The following is a 21,772-nucleotide window of genomic DNA, read 5'->3' on the forward strand; positions in this document are numbered from 1 at the left end:
GTGTCTCTGCTGTTAAGCTGGGGTGAAGAAAAATGAGGTGATCTGGTCCAGCAGAAGGGAGAAAAGAAGGCTAAATTTCTCTCTTGCAGTCTGATACTTATTTGACTGAAAGCTAGAGCTGTCTCCTAGGGTATCGGTAGTTACTGTGAACAACAAGCAACCATGATCCTAAAGCAAAAACAACCAGGAAAACAGGTATATTTTATCCTAAATAATAGGATTTTTAAAATATCAAAAGACGTAAGTGTGTAAGTGACTTATAAGTGCTTAAGGAGATACACACTGAACATGTAAAACTTTCAACATGACATGCATCTCCATATCAAGGAGAAATACAGAGAGCTGTCCTACTGAATAAAAGCAAGGACCGTTTGCAGTTGACCACATTTTCATAAGCTAATGAGGCTCTACAAAGTAAAAGAGACTTCCTGTCAAACTCATAGACATTTATTACAAGAGGAAAAAGACTAGAAGACAATATTAACGTGCTTGTCACTTTGCTTCAAGCAAAGACTGAGTGTTCTGTAAGAACCTATATAGGATACAGCAGAATACAGTACAACAGTGAAACAGTTCTTGTGATGCTCCTCCTACTTATATCAGTAGGAGTAAATATCAGTAGTCTTGATGCCATCTACATATGTATATGCATGAATGAATTTTTCCCCTGTAGAACTATGCCCAAGATTTGCAAAAGAAAGTATCCATTACACATTGAGAAAATGGGTCTGATGAATCACAAAATCCCACGTAATTTAGTACATCACCTCTCAATACAGCTTTTCAGTCTAATTTAAAGCATTATTGAAGATAACACATTCATTAAAACAGCTGTCAGCAAACTGCTCGTTTTGATAGTTTCATGGAAGTACCAGTCAAAGAGAAATAAAACACCACATGCTAATGATATGCAAAAAGGACAAAAAACAATTCCATTTTGATACATCACTATTGAGATGTTAATTTGATTTTTTTAATGAGTACTGCTATCTGTGCTTTTATATGTAAATATCACACATCACAAAACCAGTGTTTCTTTTCAGGAAAATTACAACATATGATAATTAAAAATAAAAATAAAAAATCAATCCACATTGCAAAATAGCCAGCACTGTTCAGCAAGGATGAATTAATGAGCAGAGAATTATTATTTATTGTTTCTGTATTGCTACTTCTCTGTCAGTGAGCATTTAAGTACCAGATATTTGGATCCAGAGTTTTCTCCTGGTTTCTCAAACACTAGAATGTACTGGATTCTAAGGTGCTGTCTCGGGTGAATATCCAGTAACTTCCATTGTAATTCAGCCTAGGTCTCTGAACAGGACCAAATTTGTCATCCAGTATTAGAACTCCTCTATGGGTTTTCTCCACCAGTTTTGCAAGGCTCATTACACCAGAAAAGCACAGGGCAATATTGATAATAATTTAACTAAAGCATGTCATCAGCAATGGGCACACAATAGAAAAAGAAATAACAGAAAACAGATAATAACAGATTTTCTAAAGCTACTGCCATTAATTCATAATCATTTTTCTTAAGCTAATTAAACAAATTATCTACTGTTATATGACTCTTTTTCATACAACAGTATGTACACTCTTTACGCTAGGCCAAACAGACTGCATCATACTCAGTTGAGGACCCAACAGTTTAAATCATACAGCAATTCTTACCTCCTGTCTCCACTAGAGCAAGTGCAAACAAGGAAAGAAAATTTGGCAGTGACAGAAATTCAACAGTCTAACTTTAATCTACGGATTTGGCACTTTTCAGTTTTCTAAGCTCTGGTGAGGTCCAGCAGCTTCCAAGCACTCAACTCTGTCACAGTCATACCTAAGAAGTCCTTTTCAGCGGAGAGGTAAAGGAGGAAAATCAGTTCTGAAAATTGTGATCTATAACACCTCAAAGCATAGAATAGCAGTCGATGTCTTTGTTCGATGTCTTTGTTTTTCCAGTAAACAAAAAAAAAAATTAGGCAATTAAGGCAAATAACAATTAAGTGTCGCAGAAACATAACAGAGAATGAAGTCATTTCAGTTTCTGTACTTCAACAGACATACACTGTCCAAAAATAAAAAGCTTTCAATGTAGGCTCAAGAGAAGGAGGTCATCTGTCTTGATGTCAGTGTCTAGAGATCGGAACTATTTACCCCAGGTTCCTTTATAAGCAGAGGAAAGTAAAACATCTGTTCATAACATGGCTAACCTCATCATAAAATAGATGCTTTCAATCTGACCAACCACTTCCTAAAATTATTTACTTCCTCACCGAAGATGTTTACATTTAGAAGAGATTAATCCATCCCAAATATTTAGACAGGCAACTTAATAGAGTAAGAAAGACAAATACAACATAATGTCATGCAAAGTACATATTCTATGACTTCATGGCAACTATGAAGTGTGCACTTCTTAAAAAAAAATTTAACTGGTAATACAGTGGTTACCAGGATTAAAGACATGGAGTGGGAAACTACTGTGATAACTCAACTAACAGTTTTTTTGTTTATAATGCCTCTGCCATTAATAAAGACAGATGTATTCTCCAAATATACTTGTTCTATCTTAAAATTATCATTTAAGTTATTTGGGAAGAATCTTTCTCTGGAGATTCATGTCTGTCTTCAAAGCATGAAGAAGAACCCACCTCACTCTATATGAAACCAGTAGTTTAAATTGTAGTTTTAACTGACTTCTAGATGGCTAATCATAGATGAGATTAATACCTTTCATGCTTCACAAAGATAATAGTTTCTTATTTATAAGGAGATATGGTTGCAGTAAAAAGAATAAACAGCCTTCAGAACTGATGTGTAAGTATGTCCTTCTCAGAAGAATGTCCTATTCAGAACATTTCAATAAATTATCATTAGTTTTACATACAGTTTAGCAGTTTTACAGATCTGATGAATATATTGAACAACAGACATCTTGTTTTGCTTTCTGGAATGTGTGCATGAAAAGGCATCTAAATTCTCAAGGAATTCATTCCTTTGAGAACCATGCAGTAGGGCATTTATTTCTAGAAATAAAAATTGTGTTCCTTAGCAGTTTGAAGTAACAGGCCAATACACTTAAGTAAACACAAGTGGAACTTCTTTGTCTTACTTTCTGTATGTCAAAATTAGTAGATCCATTTTTCTGCAAGAGAAAAAAAAAAATGATTAGAGATGCCAAACACAGAAGCAGTCTCTAAATGTCATACAAGTAAAACTTTAGGTCTTCTTTTTTTCTTAGAAAATCAATTGGAGTCTGGTTATCACTTCTTGTCACTTGCTGAAATACGGTATATACATTTATAACACAGCATGCATACTTTTGGTATTTCTTTCTACAGTTTTATAACAGTCACAATGCCTTATTTTTTAAATATGATTAATTGTAAAATTCACTCTTCCCATCAAATTTTGCAATGGCTTAACAACATTGTTCTTTAACAATACAAATTGATTAACTTCAGTTTACATGATCTTATCTCAAAAAAGCCCATAGGGCAACACTAGCTTATAACATATCACCTAGGTTTAAGCTTGTCTTTATTTGGTATAGTTTTATAGTATTATGAATTAATAATTGCCACAAACAAAGAAGACTTAAAGTCTAACAACTTCTAGAGAAGTTAATGAAATAAAAGCTTCATTCTTTACCACCTTGCATATTTGTTTACTCACTACCCTCCTCACAAAGTAAATAATGTCGGTTAGTATAATATTTTCATTATAATTTAATATATTTTTTAATTTCTCTTTTTGGGGGGGCATACTTTGAAAAGGTTTGCATACACTGATATAAGCAAAAGCAACAGCCTTGTTGTAATATACTGAAGTTTTCTGAATGTTTCTCATGTTTTTTTCCTCTGTTCAGTATAATACATCTTGCATCTTACCCTTAATTTTGGAGTAGCAAGGCTCACAATGCACAGTTTGTCTGTAAATCCAAACACTGTCTCCTGCTTTCAGATCTTCCAGTGGTCTTTTGCATACTTCACACTTCAAAGTGCAAGTAAAAGTAAAAACAAAAAATAAAATAAAGCCCCTCGCTACTATTCATTTCCAGCATACTCTTTCATAAAGCAAACATACCCAGACCAGAACAGCATTTGTGAGTACTGTACTATCGTGAAATCTGAACTTTAAAAAACAAAACAAAACAAAAAAAAACCAAAAAAGTATTTACATGAAATAAACTATAAATGTAAAAATAACATTTTCAGACCTCTAAAAGTCAGATATCTGAATCTTGGCTGGTTCCCTAGGTTCTATTTATCATCACTAACCTCTCTCCTCCCCCAGACGTTTCCAGAGGGTAATTTCTATCTTAACTTAGAATTTGATTCTAAAACAAAATGATTCACCATTTCAAGATCCCCTTCTGTTTTCACTGAGTAAAGGAAGCATAATTAGACTTAAACATCCAACTCAAAGTAGAACTCAAGGAATCTGAACTTTCTTATTTCAAACTTTTTACAATACTTTACCTTAACCATTATATATATTTCCCATAATTGAAGAATCCAGAGACTTCTATTAAATATTAAATATTATATTAAATACAAGAAAAAGCTAATTTCTGAGATACATAAGTATTTCCCTTGTTTCATGTATTAAACTGTACAGATAAACACAAAGACTGACTTCCCAAAGTCATAAGGAGAGCATACAGTGATTGTATCAAGAAACACTGTCATTCTATCTACAGAACAGAATTTTGATCCCCAGATCAGACTTAGTTGTTTAATTTTCTGCCAATACTTTCATAAATGTGTAATTACAGAAAATTTAAGCTGACTTTTGCTGGGCAAACACATCACCAATTGGGAATATGTATAAAAAAAATATCATCTCATCAGTAAGCTTAAATATTTAAAAAATAATTCAGTCGATAACAACAGAAGAAGTTATCAATCCTAGCTGCATTCAAAAATAATTACTCTTTATGTGGGTTCATCCATCTAAAAAGAATGGAAGCAAACCAGAGTTTGTATTTGTAATAACAATTTTGAGAAAGTATTGCATAGTGATTGTCAGAGATGAAATTGCATTGCTAGTGCTCACTATTCAGGTTTGGGTGACTTTTCATGCAACAGCTGGGTAAAAGAGTAGCTCTGAGAAACAGAAACTACGATAGACTGGGCAGAAGGTGATTTATGCTAATGAGGTGATTTTCACAAATAATTTTTGTTACAACAACAAATCATGCGTGGGGATGCAAGTAGAATTAAGATTATTTTATTATACAACAGGAACTCTCCATAGCAACAAAATCTTAACTGATATTTTGATCCTAATGGGAAAATGATTTCAACCCTGTTACTTATGTAAATTCTTCTTACTAGTGCTTTTTAGTATGGCTTTAACTAAGAAAATTCACAAAACTTCATAGAAAAGAAGGAGAATAAGATTTTACAGTATGATTAAATTGTAAATAGGATAAAATTCACTGTATCAGTTTGGAAGTCTGTGTAACTGAAAGCTTATAAACATGAATGACATTCAGGACATGTCCTTCTGTATCCTTTATCATTCTAGTGGTTGCAAGAGAAAGAAAGGAGAGGCAAGGAGAGGGAGAGGGAAGGGACTGGGGAGGAAAGAGAAAGACTACAGACGAGTACTTCCTAGATTAATCTTCTCCTTTAGTGTGCAAGCCTTCCTCATCTACCAGGCCTAAAGCCTAAATATTCACTTATTAGATGTGTAATATAACGTAGGTATTACATTTAAATTTTATTTCATAGTAGTAAGTGAAATCTTCTTACCTTGAAGCAAGTTGAATGACAGCAAATTTGCAAGGCATCTAAGATCATTTTGGCATCTATGCCCAAGGGCTTCCTGCAGTATGTACATATATCTTTTCCAATTATACTCCTGTGTATATAATATAACATCAGCTGTCAGAAAAAGAGCAATCTCAAGGAGAAAATTGATAATCTTAGTGCATTGTGTGTATTTTCAAGGCAGCTATATAGGACATATGTATAAAACAGCTCACCTAGTATTTATAACAACATCAATGTTTTTAATTAACTGGTCCTGCTCCTTTCCAGTCAGTGATAAAACATCGTACTCATTTCTTAATCATCCCCAGAGTTTCTTATACTTACATTGAAAAGGATACAAGTTTTTATTATTCTATGTATTTCCAAGTAATGGAAATATCCAAATTATCTGAAAACAGTGTGCACATTTAAATTTTTTTTTTCTTCCCAAGAGATATTACTGATTTGAACAAATATTCTTCTATGCTTGGGAAAATATTTACTGGTGTGAAAACATGACATTTTTAATCAGCATTATCATGTGGACCTATTCTCCCACATCTAGACTTAAACTTGGTCACATAAACACTATTTTCAAAAAGGAATGAAATTTTGCAGAGAAAGTAGCCAGCAGAGTTAGAAACCTACAGAATCACAAATCCAACTCTACCACTTAAGACCCTGGCTACTGTTTCTAGATGTTTTATATGCCAGATCCAATAAGCCTACATAATATTAGCCTGCCAAACCGTTGTAATGATTTGAAGACAAGATCCCACTGAGAGGGAGTACTGTATGAAAAGCTGTCTGACTAGCCTAATGATGATTTCTACTGCTCTCTTTTGTTCGAACACCTGAAAAGCTTACGTAAAACATCTGTGCCCTTTGATATAGCATAACATTATTAATGTGCACTTACTGATCAGAAGTAGAGTAAACAGTTTTGATAGTATTTCCAGTTATATTTTCGTTATAGGCATGACGTGATGAATTTCTGCAAGGCAGTAAATACATAAAAATTACAAAAAGCTACTTTTTATTGTAAAAGGCTTCACTACATTGATCATATGGAAATTAAACAGATGTAACACTGTTGTAAAAAAAAAATCCCATTTAGTTATGAGTTCTTTTTTCACTTTCGTCAAGAAATATATATTAAATAAGAAAGTGTAACTTGGACATAAAGTATCCCTACACTGTGTTCACTTGCTGCATGATTCTTTAGTATTTCAAAATGAACTCCACAAGGCTACTGAGTGAAATCTACACTACAATACTGGTTTTGCCTATGCTCATATCTCAGCATATATTGTACTTACTATGAAATTGTGACATGCTGCATTTTTGCAATTTTTGTATTCTTTCACTAGTCCTCTGTCCAACTGTCAAATAGCCAAAAAAAATTACAATATGTCCCTAGAAGTAGATTGAGGGTCTTTGTAATACAGGCTGTTTCATGTGCGATTTGCATTCCCTGCAATAACTGAATTTAGCTGCCAGAGCAGTTAATTTTTCCTTTTTTTTTCCTGGTTACCTAACTGTCAGTTTTGTTTGGCATGGAAGGAATGAGCAACTATATGACAGCTGAACAAGCCATCTTGTCATACATGTTTTGAACATTTCTGAACTGATTTAATTACCCTCATTCTTCCAGAAATTTATAAGGTATATGGTAATTCATGGAATCATAAAATCACCAAGGTTGGAAAAGAATTCTTAGATCATCCAGTCCAACCATCCCTGTATCACCAGTATTTCCCACTAAACCATGTCCTTCTGTACTACATCTAAACATTTCATGAACACCTCCAGGGATGGTGACTCAACCACTTCCCTGGGCAGCCTATTCCAACACCTGACTACTCTTTTAGAGAGAACATTTCTCCTAACATCCAACCTGAATCTACCCTGGTGCAACTTGAGGCCATTCCCTCTAGTCCTATTGCTAGTTACAAGTGAGAAGAGGTCAACCCCCACCCCGCCACAACCTCCCTTCAGGTAGTTGTAGGGAGCAATAAGGTCTCCCCTGTGTCTCCTCTTCTCCATACTGAACAATCCCAGCTCCCTCAGCCACTCCTCCTAAAACATGCGCTCCAGACTCCTCACCAGCTTCATTGCCCTTCTCTGGATACACACCAGGGCCTTGAGATCTTTCTTGTAGTGAGGGGCCCAAAACTGAACACAGTACTCAAGGTGCAGCAATTTAACGTAGTTACAACAATAATGATAATTTAACATAATAATTATTTTTCATATCAATCTTGCATACTATTCAGTAATGCTGTGAAATTTTTTATACTTATGTGTGTTTGCAGAATGTCTTTTTAAGTAAAGCGTAACAGACTGACAACATGCATGTGCAGGGTATTATACAGCCCACATAAACCTTACACTTACCTGTCTTTTTAGTGCATTTGTTGTATTTTATACTATGTAACACCAGAAATCTATTAAAATTGCACAGATAATGAGAAATGTAAATGATAAATATTTTATATTTTACAGAACATAATAATATTCTTGCCATTCAATAATAATGCAAGCCTGGATTTGCTTGTCACAAAATACTTCCTCAAATAAACATGCAATGATTTCCTCTTACCAAGAGACATGGTTTTTAGCCAGTTCTATTACATGTCCCTATAACACATTTTTTTCCCACTCAGAATTGAATGCTTTGAGTGACAAAGTCCAAATAGAGAAGGAGAAATGGTTTTAAAAATAATTTATACCTGATTAAAAAGTCAGAAACCCAGGTCACAGCAATAATGTTTGTGGTAAGAGATGACACAAGGGCTCAGATTAATCCCATACAGCTTTAGGAACTTCAGAATCAGTGAATAATGTAATTTTTTCCTTACAGCCTTGGAAAGAAATGAGCTCTCCTATAGCACGGTACATTTAGCATCCAAATAACATGTTGGAATACATTTGCTCTACTGATTACGTAAGAATTTTGGCTTAACAACTCTCCTAAATTTCATGCCTCAGCCACATCTCTAGAGCTACACAAGGTATACCTAGTCCTGCCCACTCTGTGCATGGAAGGTTTGCTTTGTGGGCTTCTATTTGAAAAACAGAAAAACTTGAAAGGGGGCTGGCATTATATCAGAGACAAGTGTGAGGTTTTCAAATATGCCTGAAATTTCTTGCATAAAGATGGTTTCTCTTTTTTTTTTTTTCCTTTCTTCTTCTTCTTTTTTTTTTTTTCCCCAAGAAATAGCACTTTAAATGGAATGATTCTCAATTAATTGTCCAGTTTAGCTGCTCTTTCTTCTGCTGTCACTGAGGTACGTTACTTCTGGGACATTATTTGAAGCACCTGGAGGATTTTCATATATTTGCTTAGTTATGCTAAAAACAAAACAAAACAAAACAAAAAAAAACCAAGAAAGCAGTATTTATAAAAGTCCTTTTCAGCTACACAACCTTCACTTACACTTATGCCCATAAATGGAGAAGCTTATGTTAGTGACAGCAGTTAAAGAAATCTATTGTTTTCCTACTGTTGTTAAATTGTTGCTTGTGGAAAACAACTGAATCACAGATCTCTAATTTTAAGCCCTCAGTTTATGCTAATAGATAAACACATATCAGAAACTTCCCCTAACTTAATTGAACCTTAGTTTCCTCAGAGTGCTCACTGAGGTTTTCAGCTGAACAGTAGAGTTTCAATGGTTGATAATATTCTGCATGTTCTTAGCAATATTCCACAATATTTTATTCTTGTTTTTACTGTACTTTTGTTCCAGCTCAGAAATTTAATATTTTATGTGCGTATATATATATATATATATACATACATTCATATAAATACTAGACTAATGTTTGAATCAGTAATTCATGAGCTAAACAAATACAAAGACTCTTATTTCAAGAAGCAGGATTATGATTCAAGCAGAATAAACCTTGTCTCCTGCAATTTTTCATTCAGTAAAGATAATATGCCACCAAACAGGAATAAACCTTGTCAGATAAATTATAGGATTTAAGTAATCAATGCTAATAATTTCCTTGACAATTTTACAAGCAGCTCAGACAAAAGCTACTCTTGTTTGGTTTGTCAAATGTTATATTCTGAAACAATTTGATGATTATAAGCCTTAACTCTGGATGTCTGGTCTGCATTTTGATTTATTTCAGTGAATTTGCCAAAATCTAAAGCTTTGCTAAATGAATCTCGCTCAGTGCTGGTCGCTGTTTTGTATGCATAGCATGCTGTATGAAGCAGCACCCTCTATTGTGCTTTAGTACTAATCTGGCAGGCTTCTTTTCAGAACTAAAAGAGAAACTCATTCACTTTACATATTCAGCGTTATGTTCTTCTGGTCTGTCAAGTGGAACTGCTAGGACAAAAATACGTATATTAAAAAAAAAAGCAGAAATACTTCTGTATTCAGATAGCTAAGTCTTTCCTCATCATATATATATGTACCTAAATGAAAGACTACAAAAATACCACATGAATGGTACCTGATAACGTAATACTGCCTTCACATTAGTTGACAAACTAGCATCAGTAATTTTTTTAAGCTATGAATATGTTTGCTTATGTTGCTTTGCTAATACATGCAGTTTATGCTCTTATATTTAATTAATCTGGCACATTTTATAAATAATATACATACCTTACACAAGTTATGCACATTCAGCTTCTTTGCATTAGGTATTAGTATTTTCAGATACCATACTGAACAACTACAGCTCTTGCTATGTGGTCTTTAAATTTTAGAGAGAACTATGAACTGAGTCTTACCCTTTTCTACTTTGGTCATCAGGAGACTTCACTTCCATATGATCACCAAGATCCTCATCTCTGTGAAAGATAGAAACATCTCAGAATTGATCAAGTTATTTGATTAAATTCAAGCATATTACATACGTTGAATTTTGTATGTTGAAAAAGGAGAAAAAGTGTATGCATTTAACAAGGGAAGTTCCTGACTACACTGAGTATATACTACAATTTCCACAAATCTTTAGTTATGAATTAAAAGTTATCAGTTCTAACTACAATATTTTTCTGTTTCTCTCCACTATATCACTACAGAGGTATGACATGCTACTCAAAAAATCACATACAGAATCACAGGACGGCAGAGGCTGGCAGGGACCTCTGGAGGCCATCTGGTCCAACCCCCTACTCAAGCAGGACCACCCAGAGTAAGGTGCCTAGGCCCAGATCCAGGTGGCTTTTGAAAATATCCAAGGAGGAGACCCCACAAATTCCCTGGGAAACCTGTGCCATCACCCAAATGGCACAGAAGTGCTTCCTGGTGTTCAGATGAAATCTCTTGTGTCCCAGGTTAGTGCCCAATGCATCTTCTCATTGCACCACTGAAAAGAGCCTGGCTCTGCCTTCTCTGCATCCTCCTCTCAGGTATATTTATAGTAGTTATACGGTCTCCCAAGACTCCCCATCCCTAGGCTGAACAGTCCCAGCTCTTTCAGCCTCTCTCCAGAGGATAAATGCTTCAATCCCTTGATCCTTTTGGTAATCCTCTGTTGGACTCTTCGCAGTATGTCTGTGTCTTTCTCACATCATAGGATTGTATGATAAGTCAGGTTGGAAGTGTCTTTGGGAGGTCTCTAAACCTCTGAGGTCTGGACTTTTTGCAATTGACCCCTGAAAATCTCCAAGGACAGAATTAGTACAGCCTCTTTACCCATCCTCCTCCACTGCTGGACCTCTTCCTTATATAATATCTGAATCTCTCATTTCTATTTATGACCCTTACATCTCATCATCTTGCCATGCTACAGCTGAAGAGTCCATTTACATCTTCAAAGTAGACTATAATGATGTCATTTTAGCTTCTTAATATGATCATACTTAGTACAGGCACCAGCACGATGGTTGCCAAAACGTGTTATTTGCTTTGCAGTTATATCCAGCACTGTTTTGTCTTAGTGTAGTTTAGGTTTCCATATATTCTCTAGGACCTTATGACGACATTTATACTAGTAACTATTAACTCACTGGCTGTGAAACAGCTGATTTGATAACAACATTTCATATTAAGTGGTCTGTAATTAAAAAACATGGTCATGCAATATTTAAGTTTGTAGAAGATAAAATCAAGAACTAAGTTTTTTCCACACTGAATTATTTATATTTACCATCCTGTATTTAATGAGGAATTTTAAGTAATTAGCTCAAATTCAAGTATTAATTTTGACTTCCATCATTACCTTTACAGGAGAGAGCCTATTACTATCATTATCTAACCAAAGAGTTTTTAGAAGTTGTAAGGGAAAGATGACAGTCTTGCCTCTTATTTTTCTGAGAAGCAGCATTTATTTCAGTAAAATCCTCATGGTCTTTTACTCTGAAACAACAAACAAATACAATTGTTAGAATATTCTCTCTAGCTGGAAAGAGGTAAACTGTAATAATTTCTTTAAACTGACTTTATATTGGTTCACCTAATTAGAGGAAATGATGATCTATGAAAAGCATTCTAACTATTGCAATAAATCCTAATTCTTTTTAGGTAGAGGAAGAGAGCAAAAGAAAAAGGTGTGTTAGCTCTTTGAAGCTGATAACTGAGTTGGACACTTTAATCCAGAATGAACTTATTGATTTTACAGCTCTGGATGTCTTCCAGAATTAAGCAGTGCTTCAAAGTTTTGGACTCTGTCCTAATACATTCTCTGTAAATTAAAATTTGCAAAAAAGAAAAAAAAAAAAAGAAAAAAAAAGTCATATTCAACCTACAGTTTAGTACTAAACTGTATATAAATTATACAAATTTATATGTATGTCTGCATATACACAAGATTGTCTATTATAAAATGGATGATCACATCTTGGTAACATTTATGTGCTGTTTCTTGAAGTCATCGCACAATTCTAATGTACGATGTGAAAAAGGCTACATAGCACTTAATAGCACAGTACATTATACAGCTGTTCTAGCACTAGTAGTTCCCTTTCTGTATGCCAAAGGACTGATTATAGACCACAAGATATTTGGCCTGAAACAAAGTGAACTGACATGCAGTTCAAAATTGTAGGTTCAGGCTGCTCTTCATGGCTCACTTCCCTTGGCTAAGTGAAATATTTTGTTACATGCTGTTGGGGCATTACTTATCATCCATGACTTATACAACATTTTGTTCAATGCACTTTCCCTAACTATATTAATATATTTCTGTAATAGATTATTGAGAAAGCATGTTGGGTATGTATGGAAACTTGCCATAGATAACATTTGCTGACAGTGCATGCACCAATTAATTCATCTGCATTTTTATTTTTATGTTAATGTCATTCTGTATAAAGAATGCCACTCACTAATCTAGAAACATTTTAGAGATTAGCAACATTATCTTTCCTGACATTCACGTTATTACAAACTAGTACTGCCTTAGAAAAGCAGGGCCTGAAGAACTTTGAAGACTTACTCCTTGTTCCTTGTGAAAGACAGTGGATTCACTTTGACGAGGTCATCAGGGTCTTGATTCCTTTACAGACAGAACAAAAAAAAAAATCAAATCAAAATTTATATATCCTGCTACCAATTAGCCAATACATATCACTTAAAATGAAATTATAATTCACATTCTTAATGAAATTTGAAATTAAACTGATTAAAAGTTCAAAGCACACATCACTTTTGTAATTCAGATAAATTCATGGACTTAGCCATATGTACATGAGCACACATTCCTGCTAGAATAAAATCACCAGATTAGGTTTTGGAAAGAAGTTATACCTTTTATAATTCCTGCTGAGCACATCACAGGCAGCTTCAGAAAGTGTCTGTCCTTTAATTTACTAAGACATAGCAAGTATCTTTCCCAGAAATAAAATCAGCCAAATATTCCTGACACCTGCATGAATAATTCCTTATCTAAAAAAAAATAATTATTATAGACTAACCCTTCAAATCCAAAAATAGGGTGTTCCTTGAATGCTTTTATCTCTTTTCATAGGATTTAAACAGTGTCAATATGCTTCTGCAAAATACCTCACTTCCAAGAAAAATCCATTTTTCCAACTGAAAACTCCTGTAACACTTACAGCAACATTACAAGAAATCACCATCTAGTAAACTTAACTCATTACAACAATGAATAAATGGCTAAAAAAAAAAAAGAAGAAAAAAAGAAAAAAAGAAAAAAAATATTTCTTAAGTAGGCAATTTGGGAAAGAATGATGCTTATACTAGTATGACAGTGCTCCACTGTGGGGAACTCTCTGGACTCTCAGGACGTGCTGGAGACAGAACAGCACACCAATGTGGTTAAAAGCTGCTAGTCTGCTTTACTGTTAAGCACTACTCTATTTATACATGTCAGCAGAGCATTCTACAAAACACTCTTCAACCATTCACACAGGCGCTTATCCAATCAGAGCCGTGAGACATTCTTTCTTCTTCTAGAGGTGTCCTTGGTTCTCATGCTTTTTATCTTGCTCCACAGCTGCTGCTCTGAACAGTTTTTCTTGTATTCCCACACTCTACTATTGATAACTTGGTAGCCAACTATATTCCATATGAAATTTCATTCCGCACAGTTCTACCATGAAACAGAATCTTAGTGAAACGTAAAGACTGCAGGACAGTATGCTCTGCAGATCCTTGCAGGATAGTATGCTTCTCTGTCTGATTTTCAAAGGAATATAGACAGCTGGGGAACTATATTCCAATTGTTTTTTTCTAAAACACAACACCAAGAAGAGCCTGGCATCATCCATTTTCCTCCTATCTCCCTTTAGATATTTATTAACATTTATTAGATTCCCCTTCAGTCTTCTTTTTCCCAGGCTGAACAGACCCAGGTCACTCAGCCTTTCCTCACATGGGAGATACTCCAGGCCCTTTATCATCTTAGTGGTCCTCTGCTGGACTACTTCTAGGAGACCCCTGTCTTTTTTGAACTGGGGCTCAGAACGGGTCGCAGTATTCTAAATGTGGCCTCACCAGGGCAGAGTAGAGGGGGAAGATCACTTCCCTTTACTTGCTGGCCATGCTCTTTTTAATGCACCTGAGGGTACCATTGGGGTAGAAAGGTTTCTACTGGCCATATCAAACCCTAATGCTGAGTTTGTTCCATTCTGTAGACTTCAAATCATCATGAATTTGCAGACGGCAGCATTTTTTACTTCTTCACACATTATTTTCAATACTTTGTGTATTAGAATTAACTGATTGACTAGCGAGGAAGACTTGCTCTCCAAAGGGATTGTAACAAAAGTAATAAGTCTAGACTGTACTCACATGCCCTCACAACAAGCAGCCTGATTTACAGAAGGGTATCACTGAAGAGTCCTAGAGAGGGGATGGAGAGTTGTAGCTGCAGCTTTCAGCACAAAAACAGATGCTGACTGACCTGTTCAGCTACAGTTTATGGGTCCTATGGAACAAAGTATGTACAGAACATTTGACCCTCAGAAGATTTTAATTTACTGCACTGTTTTCACTAATTTTCAACTTCATGAAACAGCTGCTTGACAGGACTGCAGAAAGTAATCAGGGCTGACATCTTGCAAATTCCTTGCTTTATGGTAGCTGGTAAGAGCAAAGAAGTCACGGGAGAATATCACCCCAGGCTATTGGTTCCAGCACAGCTCAGATTACTAGCTACTGAAGTTAGAGTTCATAGAATCATAGAATCACAAGGTTGGAAAGGACCTGCAAGATCATCCAGTCCAACCATCCTCTCATTACCACTGCTACCACAAGCTACTAACCCATATCTCGTAGCTCCTCATCCAGATGCCTCTTGAACACTGCCATGGACGACGACTCCACCACCTCCCTGGGCAGGAAATTCCAGTGTCTAACCACTCTCTGAGAGAAAAATTCTTCCCCATGTCTAACCTAAACCTCCTCTGGTACAACTTGTGGCCATTTCCTCGGATCCTGTTTGTTGCGTGAGAGAAGAGGCCAAACCCCTCCTCATCACAACCTCCCTTCAAGAAGCTGTAGAGTGCAATGAGGTCTCCTCTAAGCCTCCTCTTCTCCAGACTAAACAATCCCAGCTCCCTCAGCCGCTCCTCATAAGACTTGTGCTCCAGACCCCTCACCAGTTTCACTGCCCTTCTCTGGACACGTTCCAGGGCCTCGATGTCTTTCTTGTAGTGAGGGCCCCAAAACTGAATACAGTACTCAAGGTGCAGCCTCATCAGTGCTGAGTACAGGGGGATGATGACCTCCCTGCTCCTGCTGGCCACACTATTCCTAATGCAGGCCAGGATGCCATTGGCCCTCTTGGCCACCTAGGCACACTGTTGGCTCATGTTCAGCTGAGCATCAACTGACACCCTCAGGTCCCTTTCTCTTCACAGTCATCCAGCCACTCAGCCCCAAGCCTGTAGTGTGCGTGGAGTTACTGTGGCCAAAGTGCAGGACCCAGCACTTGGCCTTGCTGAACCTAAGTTATTACTTATAAAAGGATAAAATGGGGCAAACTGCAGGATATAGTGGGTCAATCAGAATTTAACTGATTATGCATTGGGCATACTTTCAGAGATTTTTGTAATTTCTCTTGCCCTTAGTAAAACTACATTAATTATTATTATAGAACAGTGGCAGTAACTGCAGATAAAATCATATAACCCAATGTCACGTTTACTAATATTTCTAAAAGAGATGTCAAGTATTAAAGTGGGGAAGAGACTAACCTATAAACTCATTTATTAAATAAACTCTTTTAATATCAGAAAATTTCATAAAGTGAAAAGCCATTGCGGAACAGTATTTCCCATTTCAGATACAAGTGTTATCTGAAAAATGAATCAGTGTCCAAATATGGCTGAATGTAATATATCCTTCTTAAATTTGGCAGCAGTTTTTTAGGCTATGATGACAATGGAAAACCACAGTATAAATTTTCTAGGATTACATACAGCAATTTAGACAAAATTGGAGAAATGTCTTTCAAATATGATAGATGGCTTCTAATGGATACTGACATTTTTCATTGATCATTCTGAAAGATGTCAACTCCAAACCCACTTTTTTTTAGAGACAGCCATTACACCACTGTAAACATTCTGCCTGGGGTGAATGTTTTTAGAAATGGATGGGAAGGAAGCAGATTAGAAAGCTTGCCAGGAAGAGAATGCATTATTTGTTCATAAATTCAAGAAGATTAAATGCATGATAAATAGATAAATACAACCTCAGGACGTGACTAGATTTTTTTTGGAGCACCCAACTCAGGATAACAAATACTTTTTTTTTGTATTATGCATAAAAAAAATAATAAAATACTTGGAACATAGTGCAGAAAGTTTTGTTATCATATGTTATATAAAAGGATTTGTTTAAATATAGCATTGACTAAATTAATAAATTTCTTAAGTTGCAGATGTGCTTGTAATCATCACAAATGTATGGATTGCATTTTCATTGATTCATTTGCTTTTCCATTAATAAGTGACCACATCCAAGAGAAAAAAATAAATCTTTTTTTTAAAAAAAGTCTTTCTGCTCGTAACATTCCCTTACAGAAAAGTGCCTAAAATAGCACTTTGGGTTTACAAAAAAGCCCCAATTTGAAAGACAGGAAAACCCTTGTGTAACTGGGCATCATGGGCCTCATTCCAAAAATCTTTTCAACCATGAATTTTGCTGGTGCTTTCTTTTTTCTTACCTCTAGCTCTTTGTGCAAAATAGGATTAGAGATGTGATAACTAATGAAGAGAATCCAGCAGGGAAAAAAAAATAAAAATAGGATGGCAATGAAGATAAGTAAAGTATGTTAAAAAAAATTGCTACCAAGTCAGGCTGCATGCAAAAATTATCGCTTATTTAACCAGATTCTCTTTTGCCATATCTTCAACCCCTGTGCTTCTCATACACAAACTAAGAGGGAAATCATTCAGATAAAAAGCTCTCCAGAGATGAGCTGAATTTCAAAAGCTCAATTTCAAAGTATCTGACCCTGAATCAATACCAGTAAAAGTTTATTTAAAGTCATTTACAGAAAAACTATTTATTTTGGGCTATTTCGCTTTGCTAATGTTAGCTACTGAATGTCTTTATAGATTTAATGCACAAAAGACATATAGATGTATTGAGTAAACTTTGAAGGCACTGAAATTGATGTATAATGTAACCATAAATTATGATTTTTTCTTTTATGCTCTGTATCACAAATTCAGAATTGAGTTGTCTACATTTTGCTTTGAATTTCATCCTGCATTTGAGTTCTAACTCGGTTCACATGAGATAAAGCTCTAATATCTTCCAGTCCTTCTGCTTTGTCAGATACATTTATGAGTCTCTATTATGGGTAATAGTTCTGTAATTCTGGTTTGACTGGTGACAAGTCAGATCACCATCAAAGAAGGAAAAGGAAAATGAATCCTATCCACAAATTCAAGCACAGCTAATAGTTTTGGTTGTTGTTTTTTGTCTGTTTGTTTTTGGGTTTTTTGTTTGTTTGTTTGCTTGCTTGTTTCTCGTTTGTCTTGAAAGCATCCAAACAAAAATCCAAACAACAGAGAAAAAGAAAATATATAAACTATGCCTACAAAAAGAGCTTTAGCATGTCATTGATTGATGAAAGCAATGAAAACATTTATAATGTTTGCATTTGCAAATTTGGAAGGCAATGGAGAAAACGATAATCTAAAAACATATCTAAAAATAGATCTTAAAATGTTTGACCACGTTACTGTGTCATTATGCTGAGGCCAAACTTAACCTGATCCTGGATGCAAGTGGGAGAGTGAGAATAGAAATTTTAAACAGATACTGGCCATACTCTTGAACTATGCATCCTGTGTGCAAGGTAGAAAATTGTGTGATAGAAATTCCCTACTCGTTCAGTGAATGAGTATACGTAAGCTATGAAAGCTATAAAAGTCTTGATTAGTCCATTTCTAGGTTCAGATGTTATCTAATTACTGAAAGATTTGTCTCATTACCTAGAATACCTCTTTGCTGATTCACAAACAGCTATGTATACAAGTCTTCAACATTGTAGGTAGTGTTTAATGGACAAGACAATAGAATTAGCACACAAATTTCAGAAGATTACTGATTGTTGGATATGGAGGAGCTGCTCATGAAACTTACTAAAACACCATTCTGACTGCTGGCTCCTATGGTGAACTGCTACAGGTCATACAATGCAAGAAGTAAATTCCTTTGATCTGGATAGCCACTGTGACAAAATTAGGAATCTGTTGATAACCATCAAGTAGCTGCCTTCTCTACTCAGAAGTGACTTTTCTAGATGTGATACAAAACAAGTATAATCTGTTATCCTTTCTCCAGTAATATTTTTCCCAGCTGATCTCATATGAAACATCTGATCCACAGGTTTTTCCTCTATCAAGACTGTATACGTAAAGGCCATGCTAATAAACTCTGGCTAAAACATTAAGGGAATTTCTGACCTAGTAGTTTCAGCATAGAAGACAGTTTAAGGTTACAAAAACAAATGGTTGCCAACTGGACCTTCCAAGTGTGAACGAAGGGAGTTGGTCTAGAATATATTAAGTATGTCAGGCACCTCACTGAGAAAAGCTTAACCCCATGGGCCTACCTGAATTTTGATCTGCCATGCATGGCTGCTTTACTATCCTTATATCAGACTTATTTTCACGTATAAATGAGAAAGAATAAAGAAGTTCTTTGAGAAGAGAGTGACATCTATTTTGAGGCTGGCTGCTCACTAACGCCCATTAACCAGCGCCAGGAGTCTTCATTCAGACCAAGACTAGAGGATGATGGAACAGAAGAGCTCTGCAGTCAACTGTGAACGCCAATTTAAACAGTGCCAAAAACAGCGTAATCCTTAGCATAGAGAATTCAATAGTTAAATACAGAAGAAGAAGCTGTTGATCAGAACATTTTTAGAAAGTAGATTAGGAAAGATGGCTGAAGAAGGGAAGTCTTACTCAGTTTTGGTTGGAAAATATGTATGACCTTGCAAACATATATTATCTTTTCAGTCAGGAATAAAGGGCTTGGATTGCTGCACTGAAGCTCTGCTAGAGCAGATAATTTGTATCAACAACAGAAAAGGTGCAAATCTGTCAGAAAGGGCAGGCAGAAGGTCCCCATCACTAGAAAGTAAATTAATGTTTTTGCCTTCTACTGAAATGCAAAAATATATCATCAAAAATAAGTGTATTTACTTGTACTATCAAAAACAGATTTGAAAGTTCTAAGATTCTTCTCCTAATTATATGGAATAAATTGCAACTGTAGTCAAAGCCAGAACTGGCTGTCTGGCTGCAGTCGTGACTATTATGTTATGGCTATACTTATGTGACTTCTGTTTTATACTATCTTCATTTCCAACACTTTTTGAATAACAGAGGTCTATTGAAGCATTATATAGCCTATAAGAAAGTGAAAGTAAATAAATAATCCACCACAATAGTAAAGGAATACTTGGTGTAAGATACAGGCCACCTTCTTTTGGTCATCTAAAATCTATTCCAAACAATGGTAATTTTCCAGTTTGTTCTAGTGGTTGTTTGAAGCTGCCTGCCTTTATCCACAAAACAGATTTCTCTTTTCATGTAATGGGATGACATAATTGTTAAACGCCTCGAGATGTACTAAAATGTTCCCTCAGTTTTGTACTCATTGCAGCTGTGTAAGTTCTATCAATAAATTTTCATTTAGAAGAAAATGTCGGGCCGGCATATAGGGCCTTCGGTTCCTTGCAGCAGGGAGTCTCCTATGACAATCACCCTTCTGTCCTTCTGGGTGGAGGAAGTCTTGAGGCACGGGAGTGACCGCTTCCCCCGAGGCACCCTCAACGGATGGGCCTCCCTCCACACCTGCAGACACCTCTCCTTCGGGTTCCAGGCCATCAAATCTATTTTGCAGAGGCACCTGAGGAACCGAGCATGGTCGGGGGAGAGGAGGGGAAGTGAAACGCCCACAACATCGAATCGGTATCTGTTTCCACCCGTCCTTCTCTCTCAAATGGCTTTGCTCTGCTTGGCAAAAACAGGGCGGAGGCTCTGCCACTGTGCAGTGGATATCACCTTGCCCTTTTGGGAGAGAGTTACAGTGGTTTTGACCCAGTCCCACACCCCCTAGTTCTTCATTAGTATTGTGAGGGGTAGGAGCAGACTGAGGGCTCACTGTATCAGGAGCACAGTATGTCTGCCGATTCCTCTCTGTCATTTGTTTGCTAGGCGACTGGGGGCCACATACTCCATAGGGAACCTCAGGTGCATGCCGGGACCTCGGGGCCGATAGGGCCTGGCACCACCAGTCAATTTCCTTTTCACAGTCCTTGATGGTCCTCAGCCTCTCCACCTCTTCCCTCAGGCAGGCCACCAGACTGAGAAGGTCATTTACCTGATCACACCTTATACAGGCGCTGCCTCCATCGCCTGGCACTTCAAAGGCCAGACTCTGGCACTCGTTGCAGCCAACAACCTGAACACTAGCGTGCTGTTTTGGGACCTCAGTCTGGGTCTCCACACTCTTCTTGGCTGCAGCTGTCCTCTTACGCGTGCAGGGAACCTCTGTTGGGGTCTCCACATGTTTCCTGCCAGTAGCCTTCCACTGGGACCCAGCCATGGCAATCCAGCAGACCCACTAGCACTAACACAACCAGAGTAGCCTTCACAAGTGCGACTAAACAGCACCGCCCCGTTACTGATAGTGCTGGATCTGCCCTCGCTCTTTTACCAGGTTGTTGACGGGTGCAACCGCACCTATCACTCTCTTCACAGTGACAAAAAACTCCTCCTCCTCGCCTGTGTGGCCAGTGGCACGCCACTGCCCTCTTCAACCCGCTTATTAGAAGGGGGAGAAGGAGGCGGGAACGGAGAGCCGCTAACCTGGCAACGCCCCCGCCACGTGAGCCGCCCTCGCGAGAGGCGCCGGGCTGTTCCGATGCCTCGGGAATCCCTGGATGAGGGAAAACCGAGCGAATCCTCTACGCAGCCCGCGATCCGCCGCCTCAGCTCTGCCTGGGGCAGCTCCGAAGCGGCAAACCTCGGCGATCAAAAAGAAGGATGAGGCGCTGTTGGAGCAGGTCCAGAGAATGGCCTCAGGAACTATCAGAGAGCTGAAGCACTTCTC

At 36.8% G+C, this 21,772-nt stretch overlaps 1 protein-coding gene across 6 annotated transcripts in view; it reads right to left on the reverse strand.

Moving 5' to 3' along the window:
• Positions 1-431: 431 nt before the first annotated feature.
• Positions 432-21,772, reverse strand: part of SCEL (sciellin) — a 51,786-nt gene continuing 30,445 nt past the window's right edge. For 5 of the 6 annotated variants that reach the window (XM_085215693.1, XM_019610609.2, XM_085215690.1 and 2 more), the window contains 7 exons: positions 13,164-13,223; positions 12,029-12,085; positions 10,513-10,572; positions 6,676-6,750; positions 5,757-5,865; positions 3,888-3,990; positions 432-3,142 (listed from right to left, as the gene is read on the reverse strand). In XM_085215693.1, coding sequence (XP_085071819.1) covers positions 3,126-3,142; positions 3,888-3,990; positions 5,757-5,865; positions 6,676-6,750; positions 10,513-10,572; positions 12,029-12,085; positions 13,164-13,223 — 481 coding nt within the window. In that variant the 3' untranslated portion in view covers positions 432-3,125. The remainder of the gene's footprint in view (positions 3,143-3,887; positions 3,991-5,756; positions 5,866-6,675; positions 6,751-10,512; positions 10,573-12,028; positions 12,086-13,163; positions 13,224-21,772) is intronic. The other variant, XM_085215692.1, reaches the window with a different exon arrangement.

The sequence above is a fragment of the Meleagris gallopavo genome, chromosome 1 (assembly GCF_905368555.1).
Source record: "Meleagris gallopavo chromosome 1, MGAL_WU_HG_1.1, whole genome shotgun sequence".
NCBI lineage: Eukaryota > Metazoa > Chordata > Aves > Galliformes > Phasianidae > Meleagris > Meleagris gallopavo.